The sequence below is a fragment of the Natator depressus genome, chromosome 1, assembly GCF_965152275.1.
Source record: "Natator depressus isolate rNatDep1 chromosome 1, rNatDep2.hap1, whole genome shotgun sequence".
Classification (NCBI taxonomy): domain Eukaryota; kingdom Metazoa; phylum Chordata; order Testudines; family Cheloniidae; genus Natator; species Natator depressus.
This window is the reverse complement of record NC_134234.1, coordinates 226524720-226551991: the sequence shown is the minus strand read 5'-3', so window position 1 is coordinate 226551991 and position 27272 is coordinate 226524720. Positions and strand designations below refer to the sequence as shown.

The window sequence follows — 27272 nt, the reverse complement described above, 5'->3', positions numbered from 1 at the left end:
GAGTGAGGTAAGGGCCAGGACCATTGTATACCATCTGTGTTGGATTTTGTAGCCACTGGAACCACTAAATCCTGTAGCCATTGGATCTGGCCTCCCTCCATCTTCAAACGTCTTTATGCTGACTAACATGGTGGAACGGGCATGGTACCCAGCTCTGCTGCTCATGACCCTCTCATGAAGGGAAACATTGGTGGTTCTGCTGGATCACTGCCTTCCATTGTGTCTATGCACACAATGGACTTCATTCTTAAAGCCATGACTCCAACCTCTGGCTCAAAAGACACTTACAGTCTTCCTATGTAAAACTTGAGGAGTCCAAGGGTCTGGGTTCAACTCCTCTTGCACTGCTTGCTTTCAGACAGAGCAAACTGAATGTGAAGGACCAGTGGGTGTGCAGAGCAAACAGACTGGAATTGCTACTGGAGGATAACCCCTGGCAGTCAGGAAGTGGGCAAGGAAAGAGACAGCGAATAAGGTCATGGTCAATGAAATTAACAGGTGTGAAATTCAAGGCTGACAAAAGGAAATACTTTTTCACACTGCTTGTGATTGAACTGTGGAACTCATTGCACATAGGGAGTCACTGAGGCCAAGAACATAACAAGATTCAAAAAGCGATTGGACATTTATATGGGTATCAAGAATATCCAGAGTTATAATAATTAATAACAAAAATTGTAGAAGGGATATTACACCTCATGCTTCAGGTCTTAAGCCAATCTCTAACTATTAGAGACTGGGATAAAATCTAATGAGGGAGGGGCCACTAACATCTTCCTCTGAAGCATCTGGACCCAGATCCACAAAGATATTTAGCTGCCAAAACTCCAGATTTAGTTTTAGGCACCACTGCAACCCCCAAAACTGGCATTTGGCTGCTGCCTGACCCAATGGACAGCTAAACTCGCTCAGCACCTAAAAGTTTGCAGTAAAGGTTCCCCAGGAGCCTATGTTTCTGCCTCTAGACGTGCATACTGTTGCCTCACGCTAGGCATCTGGATGCCTATCTCCTGCCTAAGCTCCACAGTAATCCATGAACTGGGGAGAAATAGATGAGATAACCAGAGGAGCACCTGTGGGCCCAAACAAATAGGTGTGCTCAGAGGCTGCCCGCCAGATCAGAAAATCTGGCTTGATGATGAAGTGGTCCCCACCTTACAACTTTGATCTCAGTGGTTAGAGCATTCATGCAGGATGTGGGAGACCCAGGTTCAATCCACCCTCTGCCTAAAAAGAGAAAGGATTTAAGCACTAACCACAAGGCTATAGGATATAGCCCTCAGTCTCTCCTGTTGAAGCTGTTCCACTGTGTATGAATAATTCAAGAGTCACTGGACAAGGGGAGTGGACTCTAAGGGCATGTCTACACTATGAAATTAGGTTGATTTTATAGAAGTCGATCTTTAGTAAGCAATTTTATACAGTTGATCATGTGTGTCCTCACTAAGCGCATTAGGTCGGCAGAGTGTATCCTCAATACCGTGGCTAGCATCAACTCACAGGGTGGTGCACTCTGGGTAGCTATCTCACAGTCCCCGCTGCCCTTTGGAATTCTGGGTTAAGCTCCCAATGCCTGATGAGGCAAAAACATTGTCGCAGCTGGGTTTGGGTACATGTTGTCAGTCTCCCCTCACTCCCTCCTTGAAAGCAAGGGCAAACAATCGTTTCACGCCTTTTTTCCTGGGTTACCCGTGCAGACGCCATAGCATGGCAAGCATGGAGCCCGGTCAGCTGCGCACTGCTTTCATGAACATTGTAAATATCTCGTGCGTTATCCTGCAGTATGTGCAGAACCTAGCTAGGAGCCGCCAACACGAGGAAGATTGTGGGGAGGTCATGGACACGGACACAGACGTTCCTGAAAGTACGGGATGTGGTAATTGGGATATCATGGCGGCACTGGGGCAGGTTGATACAGTGGCACACTGATTCTGGGCCCAGCAAACAAGCACAGATTGGTGGGACTGCATAGTGTTGTAGTATGGGATGATTCCCAGTGGCTGCAAAACTTTCACATGCGTAAGGCCACTTTCATGAAACTTTGTGAGTTGCTTTCCCCCACCCTGAAGGGCAGGAATACGAAGATGAGATCTGCCCTGACAGTTGAGAAGTGAGTGGCGATAGCCCTGTGCAAGCTTGCAACGCCTGACTGCTACCGGTCAGTCGGGAATCAATTCGGAGTGGGCAAATCTACCATGGGGGCTGCTGTGATCCAAGTAGCCAAGGCAATCAATAACCTTCTGGAACTGTAAGAGGGCAACAGGATTCTCCTGTTGCCTCACTCTGTTAACGGTACTGGAACTCTACAAGGAGCTGCAGGTTAATTACTTTAGACTCATTGGGGCAAATGGGGATCATTAGATTCTCCTCTGAGTCCCAGGGAGATGGGAATAGCCTCCTCTAGTAGAGAGAGCTAAAACCTGAGATGGTCTTGTCCTGAGAGAAGGAGTCCGGAGAAGACTTTGGTGGCAATAAAGGAAGCTTAGGCTATGGCTACGCTGAAGAGCTTGCAGCAGCACAGTGCACTGATGCAGCCGCACCGCTGTAGCACCACTAGTGCGGATGCTCTAAGCCGACAGGAGAGAACTCTCCCATCACTTAATTACTTCAGCCCCTGCAAGCAGCGGTAACTCTCCCGCCAACGTAGCACTGTCCAGACCGGCACTGAGGTCAATGTAACTTACATCGTTCGGAGGGTGGCTTATTTACACCCCTGAGCGACATAACTTATACCGATGTAAGCTGTAGTGTGTCCAGAGCCTTAGGAGCAGCAGCCCAAGGAAAATACTTAGCTGGCAGTAAGGGAATCCTCTGAGCAGTCTAACCAGGGAAGATGGCATTCATTTACTTTACCTTTTTGTTTGTCAGCCAGATCTCCCAGGACAGATGTCTTATCTCTGAGGATGTAGAGTTTGTTTGAAATTAGGTGGGGACTCCATCAGTTTAGAGACAAGATGTTTGTTGTTTGCTTCTCTTATATAGGACCAGATTTTGGACCCTGCTAGGGCAGTTTTGTGTGGCTGCTCCAGAGACACAACCCTGCCATAATTTTACTTTAACAAATGTATAGATTCCAAGACCAGAAAGGACGAGTGTGATCATCCTCCTGTGTAACACACGCCATAGAACATCCCTAGAATAATTGCTAGAGCAGATCTTCTAGGAAAACATCTAATCTTGATTTTAAAATTGCCAGTGGTGGAGGATTCCGAGTAGCATAGCAGCTCTTATGCTTTCCACCCACCTCCATGCACTGGGCATGGTAATCAGGAAGGGTTTGTGACTAAGGTGTCCTCATGCTCCACTGATCCCACGTACCAGAAATGCCCCTTTGGGTCAGAAACAGCTGGGTGTACATTAAATCAACCCGGAGGCTGCTCTAATTTTTACTGGGACAGGCCTACTCCCAGTCACCTCTATGATCAGAGAACTGCAAAGGAGGCTTGGCTTAAAGCTACCTTTGCTCTTCTCCCCCGGTTTATGTCAATAGTAGTTCTGACACAGCCCAGGATTGGGGCCATAAACTCTACAAAATGAATGACATACTTCCAGGGAGAATATTTTAGAATTGCCTCAAACAACTCAATGAGTCAAACTTATCCCCACTGAAATCAATTGAGTTACACTGGGTATAAATTTGGCCCAGTATCTAGTAGGATTTATCTTCAGAGAAGGTTTGTAAATACATATATGTATGCTTTACCACAGTAACGATAAACACAGCATGAAAGTTATTCACTTCACTGATAAATAACTTACTTGATCTGCTTTTTAATCTCACTAACATGTAGGGCTTTAGTTTGCTGTTTCTGCTGCTCTTCCATCTCCAAATGCTTCTTTTGCTGATTACTGTAATGCTCCATTAAACTTGCATAATTGTCTTCCACAATATGTCTGTTTAGTCCAGTGTGAGCGGGTGCAAACTCTAACCCCAATTTCTGTAGAAATTCTTGATGAGTAAGGTAGCCTTTTGAAAATGTATCATACCTTTTAAAAGAAATATTCTTTTAAAATGAAATATTCATATATTCATCACTGAAAGGCATTACCATAAATTTTTCAAAATGCCTAAGTCACTTAGCCGCTAAAGTCTCATTGACTTTCAGCCCTTATAGATGACATGCCAAAAGCGTGTAAGAGTGACTTTCAATGGGACTTGGGGTACATCTACACACTGCAAAAAATCTCCCACAACAGTGAGCCTCAGAGCCTGGGTCAACTGCCTCGGGCTTACACTACAGGACTGAAAATGGCAGTGCAGACAATCCCGCTGGGCTGTGAAATCCAGAAAGTGGGGTGTGTCTCAGAACCCAGTCTCCAGCCCAAGAGGTGAGAATGTTTACACTGCTATTTTTAGCCCTGTAGCGCGAGCCCCATGAACATAAGTCGGTTGACCCTGGCTCAGAGACTCACTGCTGCAGGGCTTTTTTTCCAGTGTAGACATAACCTTAGGCACTTTTGAAAATTCTACCCTAAGGAGAAAGTTGACTGAAATATTCTCTACCTCACAGTGCCTTATTTTTAGGTGCCTGACTTGAGATACAGAAAGGCTGACTTTCAAGAGGTGCTGACCACTGATTTCAATACGAGTTGTGACACTTCTAAAAATCAGGCCCTAAATGTCAAGCCACTCGTAAAAAATCTGGGCCTCACTGTATTAAAACTGTTTATGCCTTTTTAGATAGAGACCTCGCTGTAGGTGTGCTCCGTGCAACCCCTTCTTTCTCGAGTGCACCCATGCAGGGAAAAGCCTAATTTAGGCTTAGTTGTTATTCCAATTCCTTTATTCTACATACAGTCACAGAAGGTAAATAAAAGATTTTATATCCTATAAATGCGTGGTGGTTGGGAATGAAGTTGTGCAGCAGATGACTGAATGGAAGGGACATATTGTAGTGTGGCATGACATCCATAAGGAATAAGAATAGAAAGTAAAATGTAATGAAGTAGAAAATAGTTCAGAGATGAATCAGTGCTAGGAAATAAACCATATAGTTAATGCAGTTTGAAACCAAGACACCATACACCTGAGCCTTATACCATAGAGAGTCTGTGTTTTTAAAGACTTATAATGAAGGTGGATTTTATACAATGTCACATGCATCTGACATTCTTCTCCTGTTTCAGACACAATTTACAGCACTACTACTCTCAGCTGAAATAGGGCTAGTGTTTTTCCCCCCTTCACAACAAATTACTTGTCTATAAAAATGTATCATGGTATTACTCACAATTTTTACACAGCATGAAACAATCTTACTTTTCTTTGTTATGTGTTTGCTACATATCATATTTCTTTCCAGTGAATCATTTTTATTTCAGCTGAAAATTTTGTGAGTGAATTTAATCTCATGAAAAGAAGTAGCTGATAGCATTGACTTCAGACACACCTATAGTATAGACAAGCTTCCTTCAAAGAGCTCTGCCGATGCACCTCCAGTCTGACCTGAAACACTCCTGCTGTTCCAGTCCTAAGCCTCCCTGCAACTGACTGCCAACTAGGAAGAACTGGTGGGCATCTGTGTATATAAATAAGGTCCTAGCAGAAAACCAAATTACTTCACTTGCAATCCAAGTCATCATCAGAGATGAAAGGAGAGGAGTACTTGTGGTATCTTAGAGACTAACCAATTTATTTGAGCATAAGCTTTCGTGCGCTACAGCTCACTTCATCGGATGACGAAAAGCTTATGCTCAAATAAATTGGTTAGTCTCTAAGGTGCCACAATTACTCCTTTTCTTTTTGCGAATACAGACTAACACGGCTGTTACTCTGAAACCAGAGATGAAAGGGTAGCTCAAATTAAAAGGGGGCAGGCAATACCATTAAACCCAATAGAAGTTAGACTCACTGACTTCATTGAGAACTGGTTAGGCATTTACCTTATTTTGTTAGTGATCTTAGTGTGATAAAAGGCCGCATTTTGGAACACGGCATCATGATGAGCTGATATCAACATAATAAAATAAGTCTCCCTTAGAAAGTAAACAATTGTAATTCACTGTCCTCGATAAGATTCCTATGTCAGGTTAAATACATACGTTGTTGCTGAAGAACTAATATTTAGAGCCACCTTACCTTGCCCAAAGCTTTTCAAATTCTTTTGGGGTGATTGGAATGGCAAATCTGAACAAGACAGCTCTCAAATCCTCTGGCTGCACAATTCCATTGCCTTCACTATCAAACTCACGGAAAGTCTAGAATTTAAGAAACTTTTAATAACAAGAGCCAACAGGCTTTACAAAATACTTGATCTCTTCATACGCAATAATAGGAATTAGGGAAGAATGAAAAAACATACGAAGATGAATTCCATTTTTAACGAGTTTTTGGGCCTGATTATCAGCCTTCACTGTGTGCATGGATCTCTTGGTGAAGTAACACATATGTATGCTGGCATTGTGTTTTGCATATGAAACTTCTATCACCTGTGTACACTGGGGTTTGAGCATTAAAAGTGTGCATACAGGTGTGGGTATGCACGAACCTTGATGCATAGAGGTGGAAAGTACAGACTGAAAATCCACACTGAGGTGTCCAATTCTGCAGATGCTGGCTCCAGCTTGTTGTGCCATAAACTAATATAAAGCATTCTTTAGTTGCAGCTGTGCATACTCATCTTGCAAATTTTAAGTAGCAGCAGTATGGACTCATTTACTGAAATTTTATAACAATGTAATGAAATAACAAAGTTTATTCTCCCCATTCATCCTTTTCTCAATCCACGACTATCTGCCCTTCACTATCCTCAGAGTATACAATAATTGGTTCAGATACATGAAATTTTAATTATTTAGTTTTTATTAAGATTGTTTATAAGTTTCTCTTTATATAATTATTGGTATTTTGGCACAGACTAATTGCCTTAATGGGGACTGTATTGTGAGTGCTATTTTCTGTGTGCATGTACAGTGCCTAGCACAATGGATCCCGTGATCCATCATTGGGGCCTCTCGATACTATTACAATACACATATTTAATAATAAAGAATAAGAAATAACAATAGTAATATAAAGAAAATTTTAGAAACAATTCTAATAGCAACTACTAAATAATTAAAATTTTAAAAATCAAATGCTCCAGCACTTTAGTTTTATACATATAAGTTTTTATCATTAATGAGCTATTTTACAAATGCCTTTTTTGAATATTTATATAACCTGAAGATCGACATTGCATAATGTTCTAAAATCCATTAGTGCAGCTTATTTATTTAATGAAAATGTTTTTCTTACCCTTGCTAGGTCATGCCATCTGGTCTGTGCTTTGATAACAAGATAGTAATGAGCCTGATCACAAGCTAGTTCTGCATCCGGTATTGTCTGTTTTGGTCTCAGAAAGAAAAATAAAATAATAACTAACAGTGTTCTACATTTAATAGAATCTTTAATCTCTCACAAGTTTGTGGAGGTTTTTTTTATTTTTTGTTTTAGTTTCTAAGAAACCCTTAAAGACTATTATTTCACATCTGTGTAAACTTAATTCTTTAAATACTGCCTTATTTCCCCAGCTGCAAGTTAGGGAAGACATCTTAAATTTTGTAATTCCCTGTTTATTTTCAGATCAATGTTGTTCAACTTGCCTCCAGACTTAATAGCAAACACGGATCATTTATCCAGCTAGAAGGAAATGTTAACTATCTTAGAAACAAAAACAATTTAGTCACATATCACAAGACCTGGAGTGACTCCAATAAAGGTATTCCTGATTTACTTCAGTAATTTAGATCAGAACCCACTGAATCTACAAAGTTGGTAGCTTTAGAGCAGGGGTGGGCAAACTTTTTGGCCCAAGGGCCACATCGAGGTTGAGAAACTGTATGAAAGGCCAGGCTGTGCCTCCCCAAACAGTCTGGACCCCAACCCCTATCCGCCCCTACCACTTCCTGCCCCCTGACTGCCCCCCTCAGAACCCCTGACCCATCCAATGCCCCCCCCACTCCTTGTGCCCTGACTGCTCCCTCCCGGGACCCCCCGCCTCTAACTGCCCCGCCAGGACCCCACCCCCATCCAACCCCCACTGCTCCATGTCCCCTGACCGCCCCCCCCAGAACCTCTGCCCCATCTAATCGCTCCCTATCCCCTGACTGCCCCCTGGAACCCCCTGCCCCTTATCCAACTCTCCCCCCGCCCCCTTACCATGCCGCTCAGAGCGGCAGGACCGACTTATTGGAAAGCCTGGGAGGTGGGTGGGCGCAAGCCCGCGTGGCGGCGTACCTATGGGGGAGGGGGGACAGCAGGGGAGGGGCTGCGGGCGAGCCTCCCCAGCCGGGAACTCAGGGGCCGGGCAGGATGGGCTGGATGTGGTCCACGGGCCATAGTTTGCCCACCTCTGCTTTAGAGAGACAGACTTATATAACGTTCTACTTCATATCACTGGTAACTGGATTTCCATTATGCGAAATTACTGATCAATTAAATGATATAAAGAGTTAACTGGAAAGTTTCAACGTATTTTCACCTCCTCTTCAATGAGGGTCCAGTTTTGGGTGCCACACTTTCAAAAACATATAGACAAATTGGAGAAAATCCAAAGGACAGCAACCAAAATGATAAAGGTTTAGAAAACCTGACCTATGAGGACAGGTTAAAAAAATGGGTATATTTCGTTTTGAGAAAAGAAGACTTGCATGGGGGGAACCAGATAACAGTCTGGAAATATGTTAAGAGCTGTTATAAAGAGGACAGTGACCAGTTGTTCTCCATTCTTACTGAAGGTCGGACAAGAAATAATTAACTTAATCTGCAGCAAAGGACATTTAAGTTAGATATTAGGAAAAACTTTCTAACTATATGGATATTTAAGAACCAGAATAGGTTCCCAAGGGAGATTGTGAAATCCCCATTTTTTTTAAGAACGGGTTAGGCAAACACTAAACAAACTGTTTTAAAGAAAAGGTTACTTAAATGCCTGTCAGGGATGGTCTAGGTATATTTGGCCCTGCCTCAGCACATAGGGAGAACTAGATGACCTCTTAAGGTCCCTTCCAGCCCTACATTTCTATGATTTTAACTTCTATAAATGTATACGATCAGTATAGATACTATAACATTGCTGTCCTTCTTACTTGTGAGATGGATTCAGCCAAGGACGTGCCTCTTTTGTTTCTTGGGTCTGGAAAAGTTGAAGGAATTCCTGGTAATTTAATGTAGAGTTCAGGTTCATGCCCAATATACCAAGCAGGCGTGAGTATTCCTCATCTCTAAGGATGAACACAAAGCTCTCCAGGAGGCGTCGAAAATCAAGCATGTTGATGATACCATCACGGTTACTATCTGTTTTATGGAAGGCAGAGTAGGTGTCCTAACAAAGAATATTTAACTGAATGTCAATGCTTGAACTTTCAGATAAAACACATTAGTTACACATTTCAAAATATAAACAGTGAATTCATTATGGATTTATTTTGACAACAGGCAAAATATGGCAAGGCAGTTTGATGATATACAACACCTATAACACCTCCTTACTAGACTCTACATTGTCAACCTACTTCACATATAAAGCTAATGTAAAATCTTCTATCATTGTCCCTAAATGAACTGAAGTCCTATCCCCCCTCATTACAAACAAATACTGAACTGATGCAAAACCACTTGGCAGCCAATCTGCAAGCCTTCTACACATATGGCCAATTGGATCCTGGCTCCCATCAATTCTATAATGATAAAACACCTTATTTCTATGTTTTTTGTTACACACTTAGATGAAACCATTATGAGAAGAGACCTTTCAAAAATGAATGTCCCTCCAGAACGGTTTCCCTCCGTTAAAATGCGAAAAAAAAAATCAGAGTGAATTTAGAAGTGATACGTTTTCAGAAATAATTTATTATAGAATGGCCAGCTTTGCCACAGAGTGCTTTAGTTGGTCTAAACATAGGATCTCTGAATATTGGTGTGTTTATTGGTGTATTAGTCATGCCAGGAACATAGATAGAACTGCATTCAGCCAAAGGATAATGATTAAATATTCTTTTGTTTTGCAAATGCTAAAAAAATGATAATTTCTCTTATTCTATACATGTCTATGTTAGGATTTCAACCGATAAATTTTAATGATAATTATTTAACAAAATGTAGAAAAGTAAGTAATTCTTACCGCAATAATACCATGACGGTGGGACAGACGCTAGGCTGGTATAAATGAGCACAGCTCCATTGTTTTTTGCCTATATACACATCAACAGAAAATCTGATTTGGCCCAGTAGTTCTGTGCTATTGTCACAATACCTTGTCTATATTCAGTGGCTGGCCATGAGAATAGCCCTACATTCCTATCATGGCAGCAGATAGCTCTTGATTGCATCAAGTCCTAACAAGAGGATACAATGCTGTGTTGCCATTGGTCAGTGCACCAGCCAATCATGGTGGGGCATGGTGGGCTCCTATCCCACAGGGGCACTTTTCACCAATTCACCTTTGTATTTTAATGTCATTTTAATAATAAGCTGTATGATTTCAATTCCTTTTGAGACCAGTGCTTTCTTCCGGGACCTCTAGATTTTTACTGGTGCCATCTCTGGAAAAATCTGCTTTCTTGCTTAAGGGCACTGCATTGCTCATTGAAATCTTTAGGCATCATGGATCTGATCTTGCAAATCTTTTCTTCTGTTAGCAATCACACTAATGGGTCTACTCACGTGTTTAAGAAGTGCAGAAGAGCTGTTTACTTTTGTTGAAATGTAAATAAATATTTTCTTAAACTGTGGCTATAGCTGAAAAAGAGGGTATGTAAAAAATTGCTTTTATTTTCCCAACAAAAAAGTTTTTTATTTGTAGCAGTGCTAAATCAATATAGATATGGAAGATTCATCTGGACTTTGTTCTTTGTGGACCATCAACATGTCAGTTCTGATTCTGGTTGCACAGTCTTTACTACTAGTGACAATAAAAGAATTGGAAAAAATATTTTGGGTTTCAGATCCCAGGAAGAGTTTGCAGGGATAGCAATTAGAAAATCAGCTTTTGAATTGTAAACTGAGTATGTTTGCTCTGGAAGTCACTGAAAGAGAATAAACATTGAACGCCAATATCTTTTTTATAGAGTCTCTTTTCTGACAACTCCATTTAAAAATACCTTTTAACAAATATTTTTAACATAACTAGCTATATTGTCAAAAGCAATCAACAGTTGCATTTATTTACCCCATATCCTTCCATCAGCTTATCATTAAATTGACTTAGACATTCTTCAGCAGTCATGTAGTGAAATTTAGTGCTATTTACTCGGTGGTTTGGACTGCAATATAATGTAGCTCCTGGTCCATTCAATCTGGGATCTGAAATAATTAAATCAGAGTAAAGCAATCTGTGACTTGAATATCTTTTTCTATGGTATTAAACATACTGGACCAATGGAGTTGTCTTATTTATTTATCGTATACAATACATTGTTTTAAAAAATCCTATCACATTCTTTAGGCTTCACACATTACATACTTCGATAGTTGAATACAGTATTAGTAAATGTCCATCTGATTTACAGAAATTGCCTCAGCTCCTGCTTTGCACCATGGTACAGTGGTTTCTCCCAGTGAAAGCAAAAACAAAAACAAAAGCAAAAAACTCCAGGCCCCTGTGGGTAAGCTCTAGTGCAGAAGGCACAGTTGAGGTGGGACTTTCTGTTATCGTTGTTTTTTGCTTTTACTTTAGCCTTCTCTGGTTCCTGAGTGTTGCGCCAAATGAGGATGGTATCAAACTGGAGAAGGAGAGGATGGAGTCCAGGAGAGCTGTGACTGGTCTTCATCTTGCCTGTCTGAAGGTATGTCTAGACTGGCACTGGAAGGTGTAGCTTCCATCTCGAGTCATACTAGCTGGGATTGAGCTAGCATGCTAAAAACAGAAGTAGAGCTGTGGCAGTGCAAGTGTCGGGAAGGGCTACCTACCTCGACTACATACTTAGGGGGTTTCAGACGGGATTGTATTCAGGGCGGCTAGCCTGTCTAGCTGCTCCTGCTCCAACGGCTACACTTCTATTTTTAGCAGCATGATAGCTCGATTGGAACTAGCATGGGTATGCTTACCTGAGCTGGAAATTACACCTTCCAGGTCCAGTCTACACATACTCTGACATACCCTGCGTGAGAAGGAACACAGATTCTGCATTGCTGCAGACAGTGCCACAGAAATGTATTACAGGTTTCAGAGTAGCAGCCGTGTTAGTCTGTATTCGCAAAAAGAAAAGGAGGACTTGTGGCACCTTAGAGACTAACCAATTTATTTGAGCGTAAGCTTTCGTGAGCTACAGCTCACTTCATCGGATGCATCTGATGAAGTGAGCTGTAGCTTATGAAAGCTTATGCTCAAATAGATTTTTTAATCTCTAAGGTGCCACAAGTCCTCCTTTTCTTTTTGAGAAATGTATTAGTGACCCATCTTCAACTGCACCACCACCGCCCACTCACTGCACACTAACCCAATTCCTTTGAAGTCATTCTAACATACCCAAACCTTCAGTAGCTTCAAACAGCCACGAGCAACTAAATAAATCTGCCAGCAAAATATTTCTTCCTTCTCAGCCCAACTGTGGAATTTCACCCCCAAAATTACCCCACCTGAGGACCAGGGCAGGTGAGATTCAATCCTGCACAAGTGCCAGTTTTTCTCTGTTTATAATCTCACAGATCTGCAAGATCACGAACAGGAGATTGCCAGCTTCCTGGGGGGGACACTACATTTACTTCTAGTCCTGGAAGGGCCATGATATTTTTAGGCAATAGAAAATCTATTTTGAGTCACTGTTACAGGTTATTACAGCTCCTTCTGTTCCCTGTGCAGCTGGACTCATGGTAACTAAGGTATCTGGTTTACGAGAGAGAGAGAAATGAAAAATAGTTTAAATAACATGTTTTAACTCTCTAAAGCATTTTAAAAATAGTTTTCCTGGAACATTAGTGGCATATACAGAATAGATGGCAGTGCAGTGAAGTGGAAAGGTTTTATTGGCACTTGTTTTGGAGAACAAACTCTTGTTAATTAAACCTTCCCATACCATGCTGTCATGTATTCTCTCTCTCTAGATATAGATACACACTGTCATCATAAATACACTATGTATAACTGAACATATATTTATATAATTTAATTTTGCAATATTTTTTTCCTCATGTTGATAGGCATATATGTGTGTGTGTAAGGGACTGATCCTGTAACCCTTACTCATATGAATAAACCCATTAAAGTAAAAAGGATTGCACACAAGTGGGGTGTTGCAGGATCACAACCTATAGGTTTTGGCCTTTCAGAGTCATGAAACCAGAAGACCCAATGATACAAAGGTAGTTCACCCAGTAGATTAAATACTGTAGCAGACCTGTAGGTTCATCATCAACCATATCTTCAACAAATTCCTCATGTTTTACAATTTCAAAGTATTTTTGTTTCACTTGAACTTTAAAAATGATATAAACCTATACAGAAAAATGTACCTCCTGACATTTCTTCCACTCAGAATTTTTCTTATTAATCAGTTAAATAAACAGAACCTCCCAACAGAGTTTCTTTTCTTTTTAAAATATATTTGTACTTTAACCCACTAAGACACAGACATGAGGACAAAAATAACTCGGAAATATCAAAAACACTATCCTTCCCTCACCCAAACAAAGAAACCATCAAAAGCCATCCACTGTGGGCCTTTCTGGTTCTTCGACTTGGACCTCTCAAGGTCCCTTCCAGCCCTACATTTAGATGATTCTCATTTTTATCCCCTACTTCCCCCTGCTTTATACTCATCCAGTTTTTTGGGACCTGATTCTGCACTATTCATTCAGGCAACATTCCTATTGAAGTGATCATATCACTAAAGTCAATGGGAGTTTTACTTACATAAAGGAAGTAGAATAATGCCAGATATCAACCGTATTTCTAACTGCAAGTGCTCAAAACCCAAGAATCTTTCCCCCCCAAAATTCATGAGATTGACTTAAAATCATATTTTAATAAAATAATAATTTCATTTTTTCTCCGCCTTCTGTTTTTTTAAATCTCTATGTCAAATCTGGGTAATTTTCCTCTGCAACTATGATGATTGGTAACTTTAAAAAAAAATGAAAGTAGAGACTCACAACTCCTAGGAACTGGGGCTTTAAGAAAAAGCCCAAATACCACAAGACTCCTGATTAAATCACTGCAACACTGCTCTCGAGAATATGTCCAGTTTTACTTTGATCATATTGATGTTACCTTGCTTTCAGGCATATTTTACTAGGCTCTTTGAGACAGTATAAGATGTTTTGATGGACAGATGGTTGGTCAAGGTCAAAATTATGAATGTTAGGGCAGATACAAGGAATGCCTTAATACTGCATTGGCCAGCTACAAGTCAATTCTTCCCCTTCACCTATATCTAAAGCCAGGTGAAATAACGGCAACTGCTAGCAGTGCAGAAATCAGAACTGTACAACTTTGAGAAAAAAGATCAAAAGAGTCATAATACAGAAGGTGAAACAGACCCCACAGCAGTCAATGGCAAAACTCCCTTTGACTTCACTGGGGTTAGGATTTCACCCAGAAAATCTGGAACTAAAGTAGAAAAGTAACAGAAAAATATATAAAGGAAAGTTGGAATGAGTTATTGCCTATGACACTCACATTTCACCTATGGCTCCTGGATCTAACTGTTGCCTGGGAAAATGAACTATGATTGTTTCTTGCCTCTTAAGGACCAGATTCTGCTACCCTTGCTCACGTTGCCCTGAAATCAATCTGACTGCAGATGGAGTGAGGTTGGTACTACTCACCAAGAGTCAGGGTGACAGTATGTAGATATTCACCTTGCCTATCTCCCTAAGAAAAGCTAATTGCAAAGAATAGCAACAAAAATCAAGTTAAAAAATGGGAAGCTAGTGATCCTAGCAGGACACATCATAAGGTTATTGTAGGGGGGTCGCAGTATTGGCATCCTTACTTCTGCGCTGTCTTCAGAGCTGGGTGGCCGGAGAGCGGTGGCTGTTGGTGGAGGACCGAGGTCTGAAGGCAGCAGCGCAGAAGGGTGGCAATAGTGCGACCCCCCTACAATAACCCTGCGACTCCCCTAACCCCCTTTTAAGTCAGGACCCCTAGAGTTACAAGAGTGAAATTTCAGATTTAGACAGCTGAAATCATAAAATTTAAGATTTTTAAAATCCTCTGACTGTGAAATTGACCAAAATGCACTGTTAATTTGGTAGGGCCCTAATAATGAATGATTATTAATAATATTACTGATAAACACACTTTTTACATTAAATAATAAACTTTAAATTTGGACAGAACAAAAACCTTACAAAACCAGTCCAAATATAGCATCACCCAGCTCCACTGCCTGTGTCAATTTAGATGAAAGTTTGTTAAAGTTTGTTCCTGAGCTGAGAACATTTATTATAGGTGAGGTACATTATAACCCCCATCAGGTAATACTGAAACCAATGACTGATACAATCCTCGCCTACACTTTACTGATTTATTAAGATGCGCACGAAAAATAAGAAGAGTTGCCTCTCCAAGGTTCAGGGCACCCCTGCAATAAAACAAATGAAATTAAACTCCTGCAGACTCCACATTCTGCTTCCTACTACAATTCTGATTTCCCTCAACAGTCCACTTCTGCAGCAGCTTCTGTGTATACAAGTGCCTTGCAGCATGCACTGAAGGTCAACAGATTTCGGCTATCACAGATCAGGGGGACGCCTGTTCAAGAGCGGAGTGTTTTTCATGGAGCACCCTCTACTTCCAATCTCCTTTCGTTTAAATGAAGGGGGATCCAGCTGAAGCACCTCTGCTGATCACAACAGTGGCACTATGGCAGGAGAGGAGAGGAAGTCTCTCAAGTTGCAAAGTCCCAAGCCATTTATGTCTTTATAAATTAAAAGCAATACCTTCAATTCAATCCACAAACCAATAGATAGCAGTGCAAGATCATGGAGCACCAGGGATATGTGCTGTCACTGAGAAGCACCACTTAATATGCAAGCCACTATATTTTGCACCAGTTTACGTTTTCAGGTTGACCTGAAGTGTACCTCCACGTAGAGCAGATTGCAGTAATCCAGTCTTGAAGTGACAAAGGAATGGATCATGGTACAAAGTTCCATATCTGAAAGAATTGGTTGCAATCTTTTGGCCAGGCTCAAGTGGTAAAAAAGACTTCTTGGACCATGCTTCTGTAAATCATCCAGCAGCAACTGGGTTGCCAATACTATAACTCTTAGGATTCTGAGCTCAACTAATGGATAATGGGACCCACCCTCAATCAAAGGTGGAGAGATCAGCCTCATCTGGGGTTGCTTTCCACACCCGACAATTATCATCTCAGTCCTATCTGTACTGAACTTTAACCAGCTCACCCTCATTCATGTTCCAGTCTCACTCACATACTGGGTTAGATGATCAACAGCTTGGCTGGATCAGGAGTGACAGGGATATGTAGCATCCTGACAACAACACAGCCTATATCTTCTCAATTACCCTCCTAATGACCCTATATAACATTGAGAGAGAAAAGTCAATGAAAGGTTTGTTTTATGTAAGATTGTCATTAATGTTCATCTACCTTCAAATACTGCTACAAAATCAAGATAACTCAGCCCTCCATTTGGGAATGCTAATTTCTCAGTCAGTAAATTAAACTGGCTATCATCCATTGGCATCCCATGATCTTCCAACACCTGTCAAAGTGAAAAAACAAAACAAAAGGGAAATAAGAAAATGTTTGTTCCTTACATGCCATCCTTTCAAATAAAATGTCTGGGCTCCTAGGTGTACATTTTCAAAGGACTGTATGGGGTTTTGATTATATAGCTAAACCTCGATAGGTCTGAAAATTTACCTATTCTCTTCATATTTATGGTAACCATGGCTTATATAGAATTGAAATTATAGTGATTAGATATAAATTTAATAAGAAGAACCACATTCTTCAGCAAGTGAGAGTTCCCAGACCATATACCATCCAAGTACTCGTGAAGCCTGAACCTGCCTAGCTTATGAGATCTGATGGTAGCACAAATGGCTGCAGTTATATGATTATTTTTGTTCTTTATTCTTTGTGTACTAGCAACCCTTAAAAGAGGCATCCATAGTCTGTAGGGTGTCAGAAGAACAGTGAGGTTAGTAAAACAGTCAATTAAGGGCTTTCAGTGTTATACCAAAACCTTAAATCCAACTTTCACACAGACAGCTAATGCAAAGAAAAAAGCAGCAGGTAGGTGGAGTTCCCTCTGCCTACCACTAATGTTAATCATGCTGTTGCATTAGCTGCAGGCAACAAAACAAAACACATTGCAGTAATCCAAAGCCAATGTCCCAAAGGTATGTTGCACAGATCAGCATGTGGGAGGTAAGGCTTCAATTTTATTCTTAATTCATGCATTAATTATTAATTATTATTATTATTATTATTAACAATAAGACAAAGAAATAACATTTTACAATTACTTAGCACCTCTCATTTCAGAGCACTTCTGCAATGCACACACAGAATCCACCTCTCAGAAAAGGAGAGCAGCCCGATGAAGAAGTGCACAGCATTCTGCACACTGATGAGAGATGAAATTTTTACTGGCAAACCAAGGAAAACCTAGTCTTATAAGAAGTCCTAAGGGAGCTGCGCTGCCATTTTTTAAAGGTCTCATTGCCGTGGTAAATCCTGTTTTCACCACAGCTGTCTCCCCCTGCTCTTCCGAATCAGCATCTGGATAAAGACAATGTGCAGACTCTGCCCACACTAGCAGTCGGAAGTACCTCCTCTTCTAATTGTAGGAGGCCCAAGGAAATGCCTCTCCCATAATTTCTCCTGTCTGACCCAACCAGGATAATTTCTGTTTTGCTGGTATTTAATCTCAGCCAGTTTCTTGCCGCCCAACAGCAAACGTTGGCAATACTTTTTCTCTTGAAGTCTGGAGAGAGTGAAAATCTGCACCACAGCAAATTCATATCAGTCCTAAATCTCTTCAAGAGGCAACATACAGGGGTGACAAGTAATCAGAGCTACAACAGGCCCTGAAGAACATCACATACAATCCTAGTAGTACTGAAAATTCACCAAGCAAAATCAACTGGGAGCACTCACAGGTAAAAACCTAAATCAGTTCAAGATAGCCCCAGTCATATTGATCCTCTAGCACCCAAGTGCTGTACCCAGGTCTGCTGATCCACACTATCAAAAACTGCCAAAAAATCTAATAACCACAGAAGCATATTAGTCACTGTGGTGAGCACAGTAAAATCTGATTAACTGATTAATTAAAGTCAGTTTTTAAGTGCACACTACAGAAGGGATTCTCCCCTCCTTCCATGGCCTTTATATGGCCTAAAAGGTCCTTAGTTAGCTGGGGGAGAATTCCCCCAACACAGGCACTGCATGTGCACGTCTCAGAGCAGGGACATGCTAGGGCAAAGTCAGGAGCAGGAGGGAGTAGGGCCACAGAGCTATGAGGGTTCCAGGCAGCAATGCTGACAAGGGGCAGTTCAGGACAGGCTGTTAGAGCAACCCACTGGCTGGCTGTTGTGCTGGCAGCTGTTTTGTCTCCCAAGCCAGCCCTGCACGTGAAGAGTTCAAAGGTGGCATGAAGCCATCTTGGTCCGCCCTCCCTAAGGCTTCTCAGTGGTACAGCACAAAATTTCACCCTACATTTTTATTCACATTAATAATCAGTACATTACTGTATGTGTACGGTGTTTATCCATTAAGCCTCATGGCAGCACAGTATTTTAGAATCTGCATACCCAATTTAAATATATATTTTCACAGCACTAATACTTGGAGTATTATGATCTGGAATGGAATAGCATGGGAAGCAACAGTGCAAGATTCCCTGGATCACTTCATCAATGTACTTCAAATCTGATCTGAAGATGAGAAGGGACTTCAGCTTCTATAACCATAAAATTGTTTTTATGTGCTTAATGTACTGATACAATGACACATAGCAGTGGCCTGAATGACCAGCAGCCAGCTTGGTCTTCACTTCAGAGAGGGTTAAAATTTTAACAAGCAGGACCAGCACTGGAATTTTTGGTTTGCCTACAAACAACATTTTGCTGCCTTTCTCCACCCAAAGGTACTTAGTTTCTCTCCACTATGATGTGATCACACCACAATGCATGGGGCATAAGGATTTTGGAGACGGCTAACTAAAAAAAAATTTTGGGATGCACCTCAGATGCAACTAACTCATTTTACAGAGAAGGTGTGTGGTAGGTTGGAGTCTGGTTCTATAAATTCCCCAGCCACCTGCTGCAGAGATGGAGTCTAGCAGCATGTTCTTTTTGACATTAGAAATCAGTTTGGGTTTTCCAGGCAATCTCTGCAAGAAAAGTTTCAGAGTAACAGCCGCGTTAGTCTGTATTCGCAAAAAGAAAAGGAGTACTTGTGGCACCTTAGAGACTAACCAATTTATTTGAGCATAAGCTTTCGTGAGCTACAGCTCACTTCATCGGATCCACAGTATGCATCCGATGAAGTGAGCTATAGCTCACGAAAGCTTATGCTCAAATAAATTGGTTAGTCTCTAAGGTGCCACAAGTACTCCTTCTGCAAGAAAAGAGACTAGAAATTGACTTTTTTTTCCTTTTGAAATGAAAGCTGATTCTTCCTTATGCTATTAACAAGCAGCTCATGTGAGCATGCTCCAGCTCATTCATGACTGAAACAGCCCTGGAGACTTGGCTGTAGGTGTGTGAATAGGCACCACTATAAAACGATAAACCACCTTCCAGGAAAAACAAAAAGATAAATAAAAACACCAAGCATTTCTCCTACCTTCCGGAAATCATCTTTACTAATTTTTCCATTTGGTTGCTTGTTGTAGGCAAGAAAGCTGTCTTTAATAGTTGCTTCCTGTTGTATCACACTGTCCTTGAGCCTTTCAATTACTTCATCAACAGTTCTATTCTTGGTATGCTTATTGGCCTGATCTTCAATCTGTTTCATTCTAAAATTGAAAGAGTGCGCATGAAAACAAGTCATTTGTGTTTTCTACTTTAAAACTTTTGATTCAATAATTAACTGGATTATTTTAACAATAAACAGGACAATAACACCAGAAATATTCTTTTTGTGCCTAAACAAAGTTATAGTTAGCACAAATTAAGGCCCATGCAGATTCCAAGGGCCATATTGTGCAATCGGGTGTTAAGTAGAAACCTGATGTTTGTAAAAACTGATTGCATGATATTGCCACAGGCTATTTATTTTTGAAGTGGAGACCATTCACATCCAAATATGGGAGCTGATTACCAGTTCATTTTGGATCTTCAGATTTCCCAGCCTCTGGGGAACCAATTTTACCCATTAACATTTTTAACAACCATCATGAGATCCAATCCAATCCCCCCAAAAGTCAATGGGAGTCTTTCTGATTGACTTTAAAGAGAGATGAATCAGGCTAATGTTGTCTTACCACCTGCTGGAAAGGTGTAACAATTGGTGGCCTTTGGAAATGGCATCAGCGATATTCTGTATATCTGCCCATAGGATGTGGTCATATAACATCATGATTCACAGCTTCCCACTCCTAGTAACCCAAATAAGCCACCTCCACTATTTTTCCTTTACGTGCAAAGAGTGGATTAGCATATCCTTTCTCAATCCTTAAAAGAAAAATCCCCAGACATAGACTATATAACCCTCCCTTTGAAATACTACAATCTTCATCAGCAAACTATTAAAATAACTTGTGATTAAATATGCAATAACTTTTGAAGATAGAGAAGATGTACAATAAAGTGTGTGTAATATGTCCCGGTTGCATCCATTTCACATTTGTTATGGATTTACTATTGTCCATGAAAAAGTAAGTTAACACAATTATTTTTGTTAAGTCTGAAAGCATATATTTCTGTGTGAGCAAAATGCAGAATATTCAGCAGTCTAATTTTTTTATAGATTTATTAAGTATATTTTATAGTACTCCCTTAACTTGATAATAACCTTAAAATTTTAACTTCTAGCACTAAAATATTTTAATGAAACACTTTCATTAACTGCTTTTAAATAAAGTATCACTAGTAGTTCACATAGAAAATTAACTCTAACATGTCTGAAATTCTGAAATGCATAATGGTGAAAGTAAAGATGAGTGACTTTGCTGATAAGCAAGGCTCTCTGATGATGTACTCTATAATCTTTGACAGGTTTCAGAGTAGCAGCCGTGTTAGTCTGTATTTGCAAAAAGAAAAGGAGGACTTGTGGCACCTTAGAGACTAACCAATTTATTTGAGCAATGCATCCGATGAAGTGAGCTGTAGCTCACGAAAGCTCATGCTCAAATAAATTGGCTAGTCTCTAAGGTGCCACTAGTATTCCTTTTCTTTCTATAATCTTTGCATTTCATCTACCACCAGGACTAGAATCCAGCTCTCCTAAATTCCAGGTGGTGTGTGCCTTTTCCACAGAGCCACAGTGCTTCAAGCATGTCTTGTTATCCCCAAACCCTAGGAATGGCTCACTGTACTTAGCAGACAGGGCTGGAGAGAAGCAAGTATTGTCCCCACTAACACACAATTGAATAGCCATAATCTGAATTAACTTTCCCGTAGTCCTTCCTTAGTGGTGAACCCCCTTTAAGGGATGTAGCCCAGGGATTAGCAACATTTAGGGAGCCCATTGGAGTTGTGCTATAAATGAGTAGCTGCAGAGCCACTGAAGGCTCAGAGCCAGTGTGGAAACCAAGGATCCTGGAGATCCATGCAAGATCTCAGAAGATTCATAGTTTTTAGGCTGAACCCACATTTTTTTGTGGAGAAATATACCCTATCCCATTATGGAAGATTTTACTGGCTCTTGTACAGGTATTTCCACATAGACCAAAGCTTCAAGTAACTGAAGAGAAGTTGAATCGATGATTCAAATATCCTCATAGCTTGAGTGCAAAAAGGCATGCACTAATGCTATAGACTGAGAAGCCTTGCACACAGAAGCTACAACCATCAGAATCAAATCAGTCTTGATTTGTGGAGCTCTGAGAATGCTCAGCCCCAAAAGATGAAGTCTCAACGATTCCCTGGAGATTCATAGTCTATACTTTAGATGCTGTGTAGAAAAAACAAACAAACCCCGAGAGCCTTGCATATCAGCAAAGTCACTGATGACTTGGTGGGATGTACCCCTTTTGTAACATGTGAAGTTAGCTCAGCAGTTCTTACTTGAGTCCAAAAGATTTTGATAAATAAACCATACATTTGCTCTTCTGATACAATACTTTGGAGGTCAGATTACTTAGGGATTATGCATAGATCCAGAGCTCTGCATAAGATAACACTTAGCATTTGACATATAGAGCAAACGTTCAGTCTTTTTGGAAATTTCCTTTATAATGGTATCAATATTTTTAAAATTTAATAGAGAATCATCCATATTAATAAAGCATTGCTCAGTACCTCTCTGAAAGATCTGTTTGTCTTTTTTCTTCTCTCTGTTGACTTCCCTTTGAGATCTGTGTGCTAATACCAGTTGAGTCACCAGGTAAAACAGCAACTCCTAAGCTCTCCAAAAGCATTCTGTAAAGGATCCCATCAGAAGAAATATCCTGAAATTTATGGCATAGCCTAGATAAAATAAAGAACTGAAATTAATGTGCACAGATGGGAATAAGGCACAATATGCATATTTTAAGGCAAAGATTACCAGAATAATGAACTTCCTTCCCAGAGCGAGACAGTGTGTGTCCAGTGGTTAGAGAAGGAGACTGGGGTCACTCTACCATTGACTCACGGGGTGATCTCTCTGTTTTACTCATCTGTGAAATAGGGAAACTAAGACCCAGCTCACAGAGCTCAGTTTAGCTTTATGAGACAACTCATGTCTGTAAAGCTTTTGGGGATTCTTAGATGAAAGAATGGAAGGGAATGGAAGTGCATTATACTGTGAATCCACAACATTCTGTTTAGTCTACAAAATCATTATTTTTCCCCATTTAGACTTTTATTTAAAAACAAAAACAAACAAACAAACAAACAAACATGTGATACAAAATGACTTGTAACTTAAGATATAACACCCCCTCAAGCAAGCACCCTCCTTGTGATAAATCCACATCAAAACTTTCTTTTATTTTAATAAATCTAATCTGCTACCCTAAATCAATAACAGGAGTGGAGGGGAGGGGGCAGCGGGAGAGGATCGTGGAGAGAAAAGGGAGTCACCATGTTGTAACACCATCCAACCAGCTCCATTCAAAGAAGTTCATCCTGCACATAGAAAATGAAACTCAGACACAAACACTAAGGAACAACATCTGCCTTGGAAATGTAATCTAAAAAAGGCTTCCAAATGTCCTTTAAAATTGTCCCTTCTCTTCCTCAGTCTGAATGTCATCTCCCAGGAAGCCATCTGGGACAGGCATGCCAACCATTCTGCCTCAATAAAAGCAGCATTGTCCTCAAGTGCCTCAGGATGAGTCACATCAGTGCCAAAAGCCCAATTATAACTGAAGCCCCCAACAGCAGAAGTATCATTTAAAATCAATAAGACTGATGTGGACGAAACACTGGAATTCAGAATGTAATTTATTCTCTTCATCACCCTTGCTCAAAAACCTAGTGTAATGCAACATCCCCAAAGCATCTGAGTTAAATCCCCAGCCTGGTTATGACAACTTCGACACAGATTTGACAGTCATATGTCCAATTTGTGCATGTTTAAAGGAGTCAATTATATTTTACTTATTATTTTAAAATACTGCATCCCTAACCACTTTAGAGCTGTGAATGAACAGTGCCATCCGCTGTTTCTCTGCGTAATCTTTTCCCACAATATTTTCCCAGGATGGTCTTAAATAACATATAACATATAAATCTCCATTTGAAAAATGAGTGTATTGGTGGCCTGATGTGAGTAAAAGCATCTTTTTTAAAAGAATAAGGCCCAAGTCTGGTAGAATATAAGGTGAATAGCAAATCATTTGCCAAGCAAGTTTTTATCCATGGATTTCAAATTTAATCAATCCCCATTTCTTATTTAGCCCTTAAAACAAAACAAAACAAATAAAACCAATCAAATAAGTCTTCAATAGCAATAATACCTTGTTGAATATAAAACTTGCATTCATTTTAACCTCAGAATTGAATTACATCTTTGGTGTGATGAGATGCTCCTGGATATATACATCTTAGCAAAGGCCCGGATTCAGGATAGCTCTCAAGCATGTGCTTAAGTGCTGTCCTGAAAAGAGATGCTTTCCAGAACCAGGAACAAAGTGTGGGCTGAGTGAGAGTTCATACTCCATGCCCGTGTTTGCTGCACAAATATATTTAAACTATCCATAGCTAGCAAAACTGGATATCCTTAGAAAGTGGAATTTATGCAGCTTGTACAAAGGCCTCATGAATGCCCTCCACAATGGAAGTCAAACACTGTTGTCAGGTATACATTGTGTCGTGTTGTGTCAGATCCTATCAGGTCATTGCAAAATCATCCCATCTAATGCTTCTAAAAAGTCTGATCTTGCAAAGCTCTGAGCTTTCTAGCCCCAATCCAACAAGCACATAAGCATGTGCTCAATTTAGGCCCTGTTAGCAGCCCCATCCTCTAAATATGTAAGTAGTCCCCTTGAATGGGACTGATACCATACTAAAACACTTTTTATGTGCATTGTTGGATCACAATCATAGTGCTCAGCACCTTTCAGGATGAATCATTCAGGGCTTAGTCCTGTATCCACTGAAGACAATGGCAAAATATCCATTGACTGCAATGGTGGTGGATTAGATCCTAATGATCATGTTTTTTCTGGTTTTCTTTTCTGAGCTTTCCCTCCCCAACATCTTTTTCTGACACAAGATGTTGAAACTTCAAGTAGAAATCATTTTAGAATTTAAATTGGTTGTAATTCTGGACTCCACCCTAAGCACAGCTCTCTCATTGTCACAAATAATGGTTGAAAATAATGGTAAAAACATTATCTAGAGAAGTGTGTGAATGATGAGAACCAGTTATCCAATACTCAAAGGATAAGTAATTGCTCACGATCAGTGATCAGTGTGTATATATTATCCAACACTGAGGCATAAAACTGACTGATGACAAAAAAGATATTTTTAATACAGTGTGCAGGGAATTAGGTGCCTGACTCCTATTAACCCCATGCATGGCACCCAGTTTTCTCTACAACATTCACAAAAAGGAAAATGGATACAGTGGAATTTTATCTCAGTGATCACACTTGTACTCGTTCATATTTCAAGATCAAAATTATTTTCTAAAAGCCATTTCCTATTGATGCTGTTGTGTTTGCTCCTCACTTATACAGATCATCAGGACACTGGGTGACAAGGTTCAGGCTGGCATGGATTTCTTTGATTTTCCTATGATGTTTTGAACGGTAGGAAAGAATCCCACATCTTTTGGAGAATCACAGGGCTGCAGATAAAGAATGTTACAGCTTGTAGGAGAGCAAATTAGAGCAAATTAGAGCCTGACTGACATGCCATGGCAATAAAATGCCTAACACAATCCTCTCCTCTTTTACAAGATATAGATTTTGATTCCATACACATATGTGATTTGGGATGTTCATTGTTTTTTAGATTGAGATGTCGTTAGCAATTGGCCAATGATCAAAATGAGAGTTGACTATGTCAGGTCCCAGTTTACAAGGGTTCTCCTAAAATCAAGGCACTCGTTGTTCATTACAAGATACTACTGTAGAAGGTTACAACAAGATAATATGGGTGGTTATATTCATTTCCATTTGGAAACAGTGAATACTTTTTTAAAAAATAAATTTTCCTTCACACCCAATTTTCACTTTGAGGAATGGGCTTGTTTTACCTTTTTAAATTATCCTTTGGACCGTACGACCCCAATCTTGCCAGTGTTTCATTAATGGAACTTCCACAGAAATAAAGAGGAGATCTGCAAGCTGATCACTTGCAGAATAGGGGTTACTGACTGGCCTGGTGGCATTTTATTTTCTCTAAAGCTTAAGGCAAATTGAAGTATCCCGGGATTCAAAACACTACTTTTTTAGAAAAAATATGGAGAGAAAGTTAATAAAGTTACGTAAATTAATAGTCAGATGCCAGCAGCTTACTTTGTAAATTGTTCATCGGACAAAGAGGGACAATATATCTGTACAATTTTTCTTAGCTGATTTCTGCTAATAATGCCTGTACATTTAGGATCACAGGTCTGCAAAGCCCTGTGGAAGTCTTCCCAATTTTCCGTGATTTTATCCGAAAGAATGTCTTCCACCTAAAATGCAAATATATCGATCATTGAAATAAAAAAGTGTCCGTGAGGTTACATTGCCGTATGTCAGTAATCAGATAGTAAAAATTAAATAAATCCCTTAATTACAGAAAATCAACACTTACTGAAGATAAACCTCATTATTACTTACAGTATCCCAAGCTAGAACAAGAGAAGGTGACTTCTTAATTTCCTTTGTTCCATTAAGCCATTTATGACCCATCTAATTTAAAAAAAATGTTATTTGTATTAAAACTTTTTAGCACACTGTTTCCTAAATAGTGTACAATGTCAGCCAATGAATATATTCTCAAGGGTCTGTTTGAAAGTGTGGCTCTAATCTGAAAAGTGACTATGCAAAAATGGCACTTTACTACACTGATCTTCTCCTTTTGTGAATTAAAAGTCACAGCTACTGACTTTGATAACAAAACAACCTACTACTGCTGGTTACCCTCCAAAGCAAAAGTCACTAAGACTGACAGATGAGCTGCAAGTTGGGTAGCTGTCTCTGAGGGGATAATTTGAAGACAATGGGATGGCACAGGTGAATGTGAGTGCAGAATCTGGTTCACAGAACGCAGATCAGGTTCAGTTTGTGGCACTAGCAGTTAGAATAAAAGCATCTTTTTTCTTATAAGCTGAGTTCATTTAATGCGAGAACTACTGAGATGCAACAGACACACGGAACCTTATTTTTCCAGAGTAATTGGGGTCAATACTCAGATCCAGCTGAGCTCTGTTCAGTGCAGAATCCAAGGAGAGACAAAGGTGCCTTTATGCCATTTTCAGATGCCCCAGTCCTGGGGGCAGCGAGGAGCTGGTTTGGCTTGTTGGGGCCCAGCTTGGTTCCCAGCACTACTAGCATCTGCCTCAGAGCTGCTTTGACTTTCATCTGGCTGCAAGAGTTGCCATGGGGCCATTCCCTCAGCCAGAGAATGATAGAGCACCGCAGCATTCTAGAAAACCTCCCCTTCCTCTGGGCGTGCCCCAAAGAATTCCCCTATGCCACAGAGTGGGCAGGACAGAGTGTTACAGTAACACTCTGTCCTGCCCAATCTGTGGCATAGGGGAATTCTTTGGGGCACGCCCAGAGG

General features: G+C 40.3%; 1 protein-coding gene across 1 annotated transcript in view; it reads right to left on the bottom strand.

The window, feature by feature from the left end:
- The window catches only part of EFCAB6 (EF-hand calcium binding domain 6), a 153739-nt gene that overhangs the window by 41863 nt on the left and 84604 nt on the right, over window positions 1-27272 (bottom strand). Inside the window, exons 13-22 of the mRNA XM_074936748.1 lie at window positions 26327-26398; window positions 26018-26178; window positions 22365-22532; window positions 19747-19918; window positions 16537-16651; window positions 11151-11284; window positions 9070-9305; window positions 7238-7334; window positions 6080-6198; window positions 3760-3987 (exon numbers count right to left, since the gene is read on the bottom strand). Coding sequence (XP_074792849.1) covers window positions 3760-3987; window positions 6080-6198; window positions 7238-7334; window positions 9070-9305; window positions 11151-11284; window positions 16537-16651; window positions 19747-19918; window positions 22365-22532; window positions 26018-26178; window positions 26327-26398 — 1502 coding nt within the window. The remainder of the gene's footprint in view (window positions 1-3759; window positions 3988-6079; window positions 6199-7237; window positions 7335-9069; window positions 9306-11150; window positions 11285-16536; window positions 16652-19746; window positions 19919-22364; window positions 22533-26017; window positions 26179-26326; window positions 26399-27272) is intronic.